Source organism: Zalophus californianus, chromosome 14, assembly GCF_009762305.2.
Source record: "Zalophus californianus isolate mZalCal1 chromosome 14, mZalCal1.pri.v2, whole genome shotgun sequence".
Lineage (NCBI taxonomy): Eukaryota > Metazoa > Chordata > Mammalia > Carnivora > Otariidae > Zalophus > Zalophus californianus.
In genome coordinates this window covers 23,888,277-23,900,630 of record NC_045608.1, presented here as the reverse complement: position 1 = coordinate 23,900,630, position 12,354 = coordinate 23,888,277, and the positions used below count along the sequence as shown (strand labels likewise).

At 51.7% G+C, this 12,354-nt stretch overlaps 1 protein-coding gene across 5 annotated transcripts in view; it reads right to left on the bottom strand.

The window, feature by feature from the left end:
• OSBP2 (oxysterol binding protein 2) overlaps window positions 1-12,354 on the bottom strand; it is a 164,141-nt gene that overhangs the window by 61,474 nt on the left and 90,313 nt on the right. The window contains exon 2 of one of the 5 annotated variants that reach the window (XM_027575912.2): window positions 10,733-10,886. The exons of the other annotated variants lie outside the window; for them this stretch is intronic. Within the exon in view, the coding sequence (XP_027431713.1) occupies window positions 10,733-10,775 (43 nt within the window). The 5' untranslated portion in view covers window positions 10,776-10,886. The remainder of the gene's footprint in view (window positions 1-10,732; window positions 10,887-12,354) is intronic. 5 annotated transcript variants of the gene reach the window in all.

The window sequence follows — 12,354 nt, the reverse complement described above, 5'->3', positions numbered from 1 at the left end:
AGAGCTGCCCACGTGGGGATTCCCCCCTTCCCCGAGCCTGTGGCCTCCTTTGACCTCACCACACATCCAGCCTGCGAAGCTCTGATTTCTGAAGATGTGCGTCAGGTATCATTATTCCACACACACATCAGAGGCAAGCAGGACATAAAAGGAAATTTTATCTTTGGCAGCCTGAGGCCCATAACTCCATCTTTATTCATACTGTTCATCTATTTGATCAGATGCTGCTGCCAGTCTGAGCTGACTGGCACTTTACAGGAAAACCACGCGGCGGAGGAATGACTTGTTTCTGCAGAGGGCAGTGCCGCCTGCTGTAGGACTGCCCCCCTGCAGTCACCTCTCCTGGCATGGCACCCGGGCAGCCCTCTCTCTCTTTGCCTAGAGGCAACAGAGATCACTGTATAATCCTCAGGGCCAGCCAATCGTTGCTCCTAGTACGTGTTGACATTAACAGGGCTGTTGCATCTGGTTGAGCAGGTTGCTCACTGCACAACCACAGGGGGCACCTTTCGTAATGGACACTGCAGATTTGTTTTTATTATAACAGCAAATGAAAGAAAAGAGTGTTGCTTTAACAACCTTAGTATATTACAACAGTTTCAGGGTCAGTGGAAGTAAAAGATCTTGAGGAAAGGGTGCCCTTTTCTAAAGATGGGCACCAAGTGGGCTCACTGCAGCCCTGCACACCAACCTGTGAATAATCAGTGAACCAGCTCCCTAGAGAGCACACTACATTCTCCAGTCTCCTTGGGCCACTAGGGGCACCAGAACCCTGGCTGGGGCAGCCCAGGGCCCATCACAGCCTTGTCACCTCCATGCTGCCAATACCCTCCTCACTGGATGCTGCTATTCAAGGGTGCAGCCACGAGCGCCTGGGCAGCTTCAATTCTCTACTGTCCTCGAAGTAGAGGTCACTTCTGTTCACGACTCCCTGTCCTCTCAGTCTTCAAATCCAGCACAGCAGTCCACTTGCCACCCAGGGGCTCAGAGGGGGCACAGACAGAAAGCCCATTGGTGGACACGGGCTTCTGCACAGCCAATCAGAAGCATGGGGGAAGCTTGTTCCGCCCACCTTTCTCCACTCTCCTCCCCACCTCCTGCCTTTAGCTCTCCACTCTCCCAACCTGATGGCCTGCCCCTCTACACACACAATGACACCCACATGCTCAGCACTCCTCAGTGCCCCCAACATGCTGCTTTCTCTACCTGGGGCACCCCTGCCTGCAGCCCATCTAACCCACCCCTTAGCTACCTGCCCACAGTGGGCCCTCCATGCGGGGCTCCCTGCCTACCTACCTCTCACCTCACTTCTGTCTTCTCTTACCATTTACCGTTCAAAGCATTGAAACATTTGAAATCCCCCTGGCATTTAGCCTCTTTCAATAAGGAATCCCACCCCCCCCCCAAATCACCACACTTTACACTTCTCAGGTCCCGCCCCAGAAATTGAGCCCCCAGCCTCACCACCCACTGTGAGCTCTCCTCAGGCCAGGCTTGTTCAGAGTCCCGCAGTTTCTCGGTCTATACCGTTCCCTTGCTGGCCTTCCCCTGCGCCTTGACCCTCCATCCCACTGACACGTCGTAAGTGCTGGCATTCAGAGTGTGCAGGCTCTGGGTCCCACTTACGCCTGTGATCTGGGGAAAGTCCTTTGGCCTCAGTTTCCTCATCTATAGAATGATACAGTACAATGATACAGTAATCATCTTATTTGCTACCACTGATTAAGCCCCCTTATGTGTACGGAGGGCTTCCCATTCCCCCTCATTTCAAGCCCCCAAACATAATGTAATAACGACGAGCAGCTACCATGTGCCAGGAAGGGGCGGGGAGGGCTCTCATACATATTGCTCGCCATCCCCATCCCGCGGGTGTGCAGACAGAGGCCCCCCCAAGGTAACATGTACGTGAGAGAATTTCCGGCTTCCATGCATCACACTAAGTAATGGTGATCACTCACAAGGCCAGATGTCCTTCCCAGGGAGGACATAAATGGGGTCAGTGCTAACCTAAAGCCTCTTTTCTAGAAGCCATACTCCACCTCTTGAGCCAGCAGAGCTCATGTCCTTTCCTGCCTACTTGTCCTTTTATTTTTTATTTTTTTAAAGATTTTATTTATTTATTTGAGAGAGAGAGAAAGAGAGATAGAGAGCACGAGAGGGAAGAGGGTCAGAGGGAGAAGCAGACTTCCTGCTGAGCAGGGAGCCCGATGTGGGACTTGATCCCGGGACTCCAGGATCATGACCTGAGCCAAAGGCAGTCGCTTAACCAACTGAGCCACCCAGGCGCCCCTACCTGTCCTTTTAGATCCAACCCACCAGTGAGGCCCCCTTCCACCTCTTGCCTGTCTCGCCTCACTCAAACCTAAGTGAGCACCTGCCTGTCCCCATCCTCCACCTGCCCACTCACCCTCATCCTCCAGCACCCATCTGGGCATCATCTCCTCCAGGAAGTTCTTTATGATCTCTCATGTTCCCTTAAGAGCCCCCCCTCCTCACTCTTCTGAACTTCCCCGGTTACAAGGGAGGCACTTGCCATCCATAGTAACACTACAAGGGGCAGAGCAGGACAGAGTCCCCCACTGCTCTAATCTTGAGTCGAGAGAGTTCTGGTGAACCAGGAGAAACCCCCCCCCCGGGGGGAGGGTGCTGGAGGGGAAAACACCAGCCAAGAACGCTCCTGACCACTCAGCCTCAGACGGCCTTCCCTCCATTCACTCCCATGCTGGTGGGTTGGTTATGGAACAGCAATTTGCAAAAGTGCCAAGTGCTGGGGGCAGAGGTGGGGGGGGCACATCACAGACACAGGTGAAACCCAGGCTTCGCCTTTGGGTGCTTACAGCCTCCGAGGAGGGCGAGACTTGCACTCAAACAACCCAGGTCCACTGCAGAAGGGAAGCCCAGGAGAGGTCTGAGGGGAGAGTTTACCTCCAGCCTTGAGGGGTTTGGGGAAGCTTCAGGAGGAACGAGGATGGGCACAGGGCCTCAACAGATGAATTTGATTAAGATGTGAGGGATGAGCAAGGGCATTCGGCTGAGTGGGCAGAGTGTGAGGCTGGACTGGGTGGGCAGTGAGGCCAGGCCCAGTGAGGCAACAGATGCTAATCTTGGGGCACTACACTGGGGGGACCATTCTGCACACACACAGAAAGTGATCAGAACAGAGAGCTAGTCCCTCATTTCATGCCTCAGTCCTTTGTCCCAAGGACCCCGGCAGACACCTGGGAACACAATGCAGGGGAACACAAGATCGGACACGTTGAAAAGCCCCAAAATGAACATAAAAGAACCCCACCTGTGACTTTTTGAAGGATACCACATCCAACAGCTATTCTCAGCTGATGTTCCGTGAGGCTGCTTCTCTGAGAACGGTTCCTGTCCTAGGCCTCACAGATGCAAAAACAACCCTCATCAAAACAAGAGGCCCTGGCTGTCCTCTCACAGCCGCACAGAAGCTAGAGCGTGCATGCCACCGAGACCGCTGGGAGCCTGCGCAGAGACACCTAACCTGCCTGACCGCATGCACCTGCCCTTGATGGTTCCCGCTGCCCTGATCCCCTCCCGCTTCCGTGACTCATCCCGCATCTCCACCGTGCAAGCACAGCCAATCAGAGCTGCGCTCAGGACGTGGAAGCCGGCTCATGGGTCCGCAGGGACTCTTTGAGGCCACAAATGGGAAAGTGGCGACCTCAGCAGTGCTGTGGGCAGGCCAAGGTCACCTGGCTTGGACCCCTGGTGAGTTTATCTTACCAGGGCAAGGTGGTCCCTATTTTGTGCTCTTTCAGAACTTTACAGTCCAAAAAGATGCAGAAGTCCTATATACAACTGCGCACACGTGTGCACACACACAAGCCAATGAGTGAGCTGCCAATGGCTGAATTCAGAGCTTATGAGCGACCCTAAATGGGCATTTCCCCATCTGCTGTTCCTGGCCCTGTTTGAAGCACAGAGACACACAGATTGATTGACTGAATAGTAGGTATGGATATATATTATCTCATTTTGACCTCCCAGCCACCTTGCCAGGTAAGTAGGTTTAACGCCATCTTTAGACAAGAAAATTACAAATCAAAAAGGCGAAGAAGCTAGCTGAAGTTCAGGCAAGCATCAGGGGTGTAGTTTGAACGGCCATTACCCACGGAGGAGCGGAGGAGCGGCCTCCTGTCAACGGACTCCCTGGGGCTCCTCTTCACATGCTCGGGCCTGAGAGCAAGACAGAGACACCAGCCCTTCGCAACCCACTCCTCCCCCATCATTTACAGGGGTGGGAGCCACTGAGGCCCACAGAGGGACAGGGACTTGCCCATGGTTGACAGAGCCCAGCAGCAGAGGCAGGATAGGTACTCAGGCCCCCGACACCCCCGATCCACTGTGGGAACCCCACCCCCTGCAGAGTAACAGCCCGTGTGACAAACCTCCACAAGCTTATATGCTGTCCTGCCACCTAAATGATCACTGCCTGGACCTCAGCCCCTAGTCCCCAGGGCAGGCTGCGAGCCCAGCTGGCTCTTCGACCTGCACAATTTCACTGGGACCCTTTTCTAAGGGGAAATGGGTCTGGAGTGGCCTCTCATTGCAATACCCTTCAATGTGTCTGAAACGAGAAGGCCAGTCTCACCTCATCTGCCCGTGCCTGCCACAGCCACAGTGTGAGGGCCCACAGGGCCCCCACCTCCCAGAACAGCCTGCTCACCAGGCCTCCCGAAGGCCCCATCTCTGCTTTACTCACTTTGCTCTTTTTAGCTGGCCAGGTTGGCAAGCATCATCCTGCGCACAGGAATGTTCTGTTTGGTCTTGCAGGGCATTGACTCACACAGGGCACCAGAGGGGACTCCCTCTGCAGTCTGCCCCCAGGGTATCTGACATTGGGGCTGAATCCTGGCTGCTCTTGACCACTGTGCTGGCTCCTGGGCCTCCTCCCACAGCCCAGGAGGCTCCGCTCCAGGACCTGTGCTAGGCACCATCCCTACCCCCACACAATGTCCTCAGCTCCTCATCCCCAGGCCCACTGTGAGAGTAGGACAGTCACAAGAAGGGTAAGAAGGAAGGTCTAGCAATCAAAGAGATTACTCTGCCATCAGTCCTGAGGTGCAGCTGTTTGAGCTTCCAGACAAAAATGAGCACCCTGGGGGCGCCTGGGTGGCTCAGTTGGTTAGGCGTCCCGACTCTTGATTTCAGCTCAGCATGATTTCATGGTTGTGGAATCGAGCCCCGTGTCAGTCTGCTTCAGATTCTTTCTCCCTCTCCCTCTGCCCCTCCCTGCTGGTGCATGCACACACCCGCTCTCAAATAAATAAAACCTTGCAAAAAAAAAAAAAAAATGAGCATTGTCTCACAACCAAGCAGAAAGCAAGTGGATACCAGGCCCAATGTTCCCTGCCAGCCGCAAATGTTCTAGAGAATGGCAACCAAGAAAATCATCAGGCAGGCCAATAAAAGAAAAACTAACACCTAACTGTACATTTTTTTTCTAATAAACTCCAAAATTCATCCTCAGAATAAATTCATCCAAAGTGATAAAAGGAACATTTAAACTTCTCATTAAGAACATAACTGCATTAGAAAGGATGCTCTATCTAAAATAAAAATTAGAAATTAACACCAATCTAAAACCAGAAAACATACTCTATACAAAATTTACTTGTCAGTTTCTGTAAAGCATTCTCAAGATGGAGCCCAGCATCAGCTCCCAGTAAAATAAATCTCAAATGTTTGTAATTACAAACACCCTGAGACTTCAGATGGTGTTTTCAGGAGAATCTGCACAATCAAACCTGACTCCAGGGTTGAGGCTTGGAGCCCACAACTTCGAAGATGTCTGCCCTACAACCAGGGCCTCATGAAGCCGTTAGTGTGACCAGTCAGCAAAATTTATTACAAGGCTTATTACAGATCAGATGGAGTTAATTTCTAAAAGGAGCTCTTTCTAACGAATTTATGTTAAGTGAATTTAATGGCGTCTGTATCTTCTAGGTCTACAGAGTCAAAGAATCCTAGTTTTTCCCTAGAGTCTCAGACTATAACAGAAACAATAAAGTAAACAGCAAGTTTCACTCATGCAAAATCTCCAATAATGCAAGTTTTTCAAGCATCAGGAATTGCAGGCAGAGGCTTAACCAGTTTGCAAGATTGCAACCTTAGCGACCACTGCTGAGGAAGGGCTCTCAAGCGAGCATGCCTGCATACACGGTGTCATTCGAGACCACAGACGCCTGGGAGTGCATCCTCAAGGGCTGGTCCTTGCTTAAACCCAGGAGGCCACTTACACTGACTCTCCGGATCTGTCACAGCTTGCTCAAAGGGCAAAGAGAAGTTGGTTAGGTCATGCACTGAGCACAGCTGCCCCCACGGGTGGCCCCAGGACGAGGACCCTGTGGACAAAGCAGCAACTCTGCCAGGGCCCCAAGCCGACTCTGGGGAAGGAAGGGTAGGTGGGTGGATTAAACAGGTACCTCCTCTTCCCGCCCCTTACTTCCAGAAAGCTCTGGATTATATTTTGTTTCCTTTTTGCCGGGGTTAATCAGGCAGATGGGTCTCTAGCCACAGCCTTCTCTCTGAAACGCCCGGCGCCAGAAGCGAGTCCGGAGAGTACACGCTGGCGGGGTACTGGGGTTCCCCGCGCTCCCCACGCCGCGAGGGAGTGACATCAGAGGCTTGCGTGGACTGATCATGCAGCAAGCCGGGCGTGCGTGCGCGGGGAGCTCGGCCTCTGGGCGGAAGCCGGGCGGCACTAACCCTTCTCAAATTTATTCAGGCAGCCAGAGCTGCAGAAGGAGCGCACGGAGGCCGACTCCCAGCAGCCGCGTCCCTTCATCCCCGCGGCGGGGCGGCCTCCGAGCGGCTGGGCGCTACATGGCGCCGGGCCCAGGGTCTCCCAAGGACGCGCGCACAGCTCGGCGGGCCTCCCGGCGGAGGCGGCGGGGGCTAGCGGTCCCGGCGCCGCGTTACCACAATGCACCACTGCTGCCCGCCCGCCGCCCGGTGCACGAGCCCGTTAACCCCGTCGGCGCCGCGGGAGCCTAGTCGAGCGCGAGCTGCGGCCGCCCCCTCTCTTCTCGCCGGAGCGCGGCCCTCGCCCGCACGCCACCTGCTTGCCCGTGCGACCTCCAGGGCACCCAGGTCGGACCCAGGCGTTGGGCGGGCAGTTAAACGTCACATGTTAACGAGAAAATGCGAGCGAAGGTGTCAGCCTCTGCGGTAGCGGGATTGGCGTTGCTTTATTTCAAAGGGAAAGATGCCCTTGAAAGCTAAGGGGCACGTGGGAAATGGAGATGGCCCAGGGCCTGACAGTGCTTCCAGGAAATCTGGGTCACCTCTGAGACCTGGTCACCCTCTGATTCCCCTGTTGGCGCCTGGTGTGCCTGGTGCACCTTGTGTCTGACCACCTGCAGACACCATCCACCGTTCTGGAGGAAGGCAACAGGCGGGGCCTACCGCTGCTACCATAGCGGTCCCACAGCTGCAGGCACCTGGGGACAAAGGTCTGTCTCTGCCCAGACCTCTCTGAACACAGTTCACCTGTCCAGCTGTCTGCGGGAGTTCTCCATGGGATGTATGATGGGCATCACACACCCAACTGTCCAAATCTGAGCTCCCAATGGCCCTCTAGACCTGTGTCCTTAGCCCTTCCCCAGGCCTCCCCACCTCAGCTAGGGGCAGCGCCAACCTTCCAGTTGCTCGGGACAGAAACCTGGAAGTCATCCCTTACTCCTAGGTCTCTTAGACCCACCTCCGGTTGGTCAGCACACCGGGACAAGTTCTACTCCTAGAATACAGCCAGGATCCCTTCCCTGCTCACCACCCCCGCGGCTGCCACCCAGGCCAGACACAGCATCATCTTCCCTGTGGACCCTCCTAGAGCCTCCCAGCAGGTCCCCTGCTTCCACTCACGCCCCCCACGGCCTACACAGTACAACAGCCAAGACATCCCGTTGCGATGTATCTCAGACTCTGTCACATGTCCACTCAGTGGTCTCTAAGTCCCTGCCAGCATACCCAACCTGTTCCCCTCCCTCCCTGGGCTCCAGCCACACTGACAGCTTGGCATGCACACACAGCTGCTGGAAGGCAGTCCAAACCCAGGCTGGGCCTCTTCTTGGCCCTGGCCCCCACCTTACTCTGCCCTGTTTAGGTCTCGTTTTCCCCACTGGCTGACAAACTCTGGGCCCTGGGACTAGGCTTCAGCCCCGGCTCCACCCCTGACAAACCCCTCTCCAACACTGCCTCTTCACAGGAGTTCAGTCAAGACAATCTATCAAATGTAATCTATTGAAACTGAATCAAGTTTCACCAATTTAAAGGTTTTCAAATATACAATGAAGCTCCTGTTATAATAAACTCAGGCAAGGTGGTGCTGGGTCAATAATTCCCTCTAGGCCTTTGAAGCAACTGAGTATTTCTTTCACCTAGAGAATTAATCTAGATCAATTGCGTTAGATTTGCTGGGGATCCAGGGGATATAAGGCCTTTAGCCACTCTGGGCCTTGATTTTTTGGCTACAAAATGAAGAGCATAATAATGCAATGGCTACCGGTGGTGGAATGTTGACGGAATGCCAAGCGCTGGGCTTCAAGCTTTACCTACATTTCTTGCACTGCCTCATTTAATCCCCACTGAATAGCCTCTGGTAGGTTCCACCAACATCCTCTTTTACAGATGAGCAAACTAAGGCTCTGAGGTAAAGGGACTTGCCTAGGGTCACCAGGCTTGGACCCAGCCTCTTCTGGCTGACCTCGGACACACTCTCAACCATGTCCTGTGGGGTCCCTTATGCAGAATACTGCTCCCCAGGCTCCCAGAGGCTTCGTAAGGAAAAGTGGGGTGAGACCATAACAGTGTCCTGAGTGCTTTGGGAAATGTTCATAAACACACAGGCAATTTTTAAAGGATCTGCATGTGGAAGAATCATCCAACCCAGGATACTGAACCAGATACTCTGAGTATCACAGACTCTGGAAGCTGGAAGCATCTTTCGAATGCAGAGCTATGCCCTCCATCTCAGAGCTGAGGAATGGAGGACAGAACGGCTGAGTACATCATGCCTCTCCTCACAGTGAGTGGATGCTGGGCTCACCGCCCCTGCTTCCTTTGTCACTTTCCCTCACTTACAGCTGCATCTGACTGCATAGTAGAGGAGATAGGGAACAATACACAGCCAGGGAGGAAACGAAAATATGAAAGAGAAGTAGGAAGGGAAGATCATGCGGTCCTACTAAGGTACACACACACGTTTTCTCCTTTCTCCATAACTGTTTTATGCTATAAGTCACATCAAACAATTATCAGACTCTGCTCACGTGAAATACTTTAAAAATCTGCCACCTAGCTTCACAGGCAGCTGGAAGAGTGCCGATTTGTCCTTAAAGGAGAAGATACATTAGCTGAAATGTCTTAGGTGACCCAGCAGCGAGAACGCCAAGAGATAGAGCATAAGATGACCGACGGGTAATTCCAACAGCTCTGCTGGCTACCTGAGGCCTGTCAAAGCTTCCCTCCTGTCCGTGTGTGTGAGCGTGAGGCTGAACCCCAGCCCGCTCCTGTCCCCCATGTGCATTCATTGAGGGTGGCTCCTGAAGAGCTCCAGGTGGACAGCCGCCAACACCTTACACATGATGTCCTAAAATCAAGTGCACTAACTCCGTGATCTTCCTGAGATCCACTCACCCCAAATGCCCTGCAGTGACAACCCTGGAGGCAATTGCAACCCTCCCTCTAGGCTGTATTTCACCCCTCATCAAGTTGCTTTGGTCACTTCTGAGTTTTTGGCTTCCCCGCAAGTCTATGGTGACATTTCCCTTGTCACATCCCCCCTGGGTTGCTGCTGCTGCAACAGCCTCCCTAGAGGCTGGCCTCCCCACTTTCACTTGCTACCAGAACATTGTTATGCAGGCTCTGTTTCCATTATGTTCCCTCCTTTGCTCAGTAATATGGTACAGACATCCACTCAACTAAAATTCACACAGACATGCGTGCGTGGGGTGGGTGGGTGTATTTGTTGCCCACCCCAGTCCTGGAGGCAACAGAGAAACAGGTCCCTGGAAACTGGTATGAGGCCTCAGGCAGGGTCGGGGAGCATGTGGTAGCTCAGAACCACAAACCCACGTCCCTGCCCTCCGGCCTAGAATGGTGAATCCCCTGGGATTCATCACAAGGGAACAATGGGAAAGGGGCACAAAGCTCTAACACCATTTGTTGTAAAAAACCAGAAGCAACCCAAGATCCTAACAGGAGGCCAATGTTTATTTCATCCACTTCACGGAATATCACGGAGCCATTCAGACTTATGTGTGTGATGACTCTGCAGAAATAAGAAACTGTGCTTAAAAAGAAAATGCTGAGGAAAAAGGCAAATCATGCAGTATATTTATAATTGTGTGAAAACTATCCATACCCGGAAATGTTAAAATACTAGAATCACAGGTGAATTTCTTCCAGTCTGGGCTTCCAGAACGCCCCGGGCTTCTTTCTTTCCCAGGACCTAACTTGCCCTCCAGCGGGGGTTCCTATTTACTTGTCTATCTCCCACAACAGACGGCAAACTCCTTGAAGGCAGAGACTGTGTTCTTTTCTTACTGTTCTCAGCCTCTCAGGTGGCCCAGCACGTGGTAAGCAGACATTGAATAAATGAGCACAGGAATAAACAGATAAATAAATTCATTGACAAATCAATCAATGAAAACCACTTTATCGGGAGCCCTATTTGGCCCAACCTACAAAACCCCCACCACCTTCTTACCTTCGGTGTTGTCTGGAGAATCAAGCTCCCCAAAGGTCTTCATAACATACAAATTCCTTGTGCAGATATCTTAAGAATGAAGCCCTTTAATACGGCAGTGTTCTAAGAATAGCCACGCAGAGATGCTGACTGCTATCATCATTAATAAATGAGTCTGCACCAAAGCCAAAGAATTAATTTGAGAGCAATTTATGATAATACGTTGCTAGGCAATTAAAATAAACTTCCAAGGGGGAAAAAACTTTCAATTTATTGTTGATTATTTCAGATTAGAAAGATGGAATAGGGGAGTTTGAAAAACGGCAAACACGAGACAGATTTCACTGGGGATGGTGCCTGGCCTGGCTCTGCCAGCATGTGCCTCTTGCTACTAGTAGCAGCCCTGGAGGCCACCTCCCTAGCTGTTCTAGAGCGAGCCAGGGGCTGCACTGTATCCCTGCACATGTGTTTGGAAGGAGTGGCCTGCCTGAGCACCGGGTCACCTGGAGGACCCCGAGGAGAGTGGGGTGAGGTCCCAGCAGGCAGCTCTGAGGATGCTGGCCTCTTCTTAGACCTTTCTGTTCCCAGAAGTGGCTGGCCCAGCTGGCCCATTCAATCGCTTATACCAGTTATTGACCAACAGGCCTTTGCTTGTTGAGGGGGTCTAAATATCACTTTGACCAACAAATCCCTCAAGACGATCAAAGAGCTGGGATTCCCAAGGGGTTACTACCCATTTGTCTGGTCTTCAATTATTCCTTTTTTTAAAAAAATTCCTTTTAAAGAAAGCAACAACAGAAATAATTGAAAATACAAATCTACTGCAGAATGTTCCTCCTTCTTTCTTGGCCATTAAAAAAGTACAAATTAAAGCAGCCTTGAGGCAGGTACCCTTTTAACTATATTAAAATGGCCCCAAATGTATTTAATTATTAACACCAAATGCAAGTGAGATGACAGTGAAGCTCGCATGCTCATTCTTTGTTGGTGGCACAGAATATCGGTACACTCGTTCCAGAAAGAGATATTATGGCTCACTGAGGCGCTGTGATGATGTTGCTTCCCTTAACTCAGTAATCTGACTCCTGGGAATTTTCCCTCAGGAAATAATTCAAGAGAAACAAAGAGCGTTCAGTACAAGGACACTCACTGCATCATTATCTGTGCAATAGCATAAGGCGGAACTCAGATGCACAAAAATCAGTGGATAATTCAAAACATGAGAGTGCATCAGCTCGGTGGAATATTACACAGCCATTAAAATGACCATTATAAAGATAGACTGTTAGTTATAACGTGGGGTGAAAAAGGCAGACATGAAGGCCATGTGCAATATGATGCCAAAGATGTGAGACACAGGTGTGTGTGCAGGGTGGGGAAGAGCAGGGAACACGCAAAATCAAAAACAGTTTTGCGAGGCTGTGAGATTACTGGAGAGTTGCCTATATTCCAAATGCTCTTTATCTTACTTTGTTCGCATAGTTTTCCACATATATATTCCACATATTTTTCCACAACAACAAAAAAATTGAGCAAGTTACATTCAATCAAATGAATTATTTCAAACCCTTTCCTAAGGGGCCAAAGGAAGTACAGAAGAGTCGGCTGGGAGGAGGTGCCCTGCTCAGGGAGTGTGGGGTATG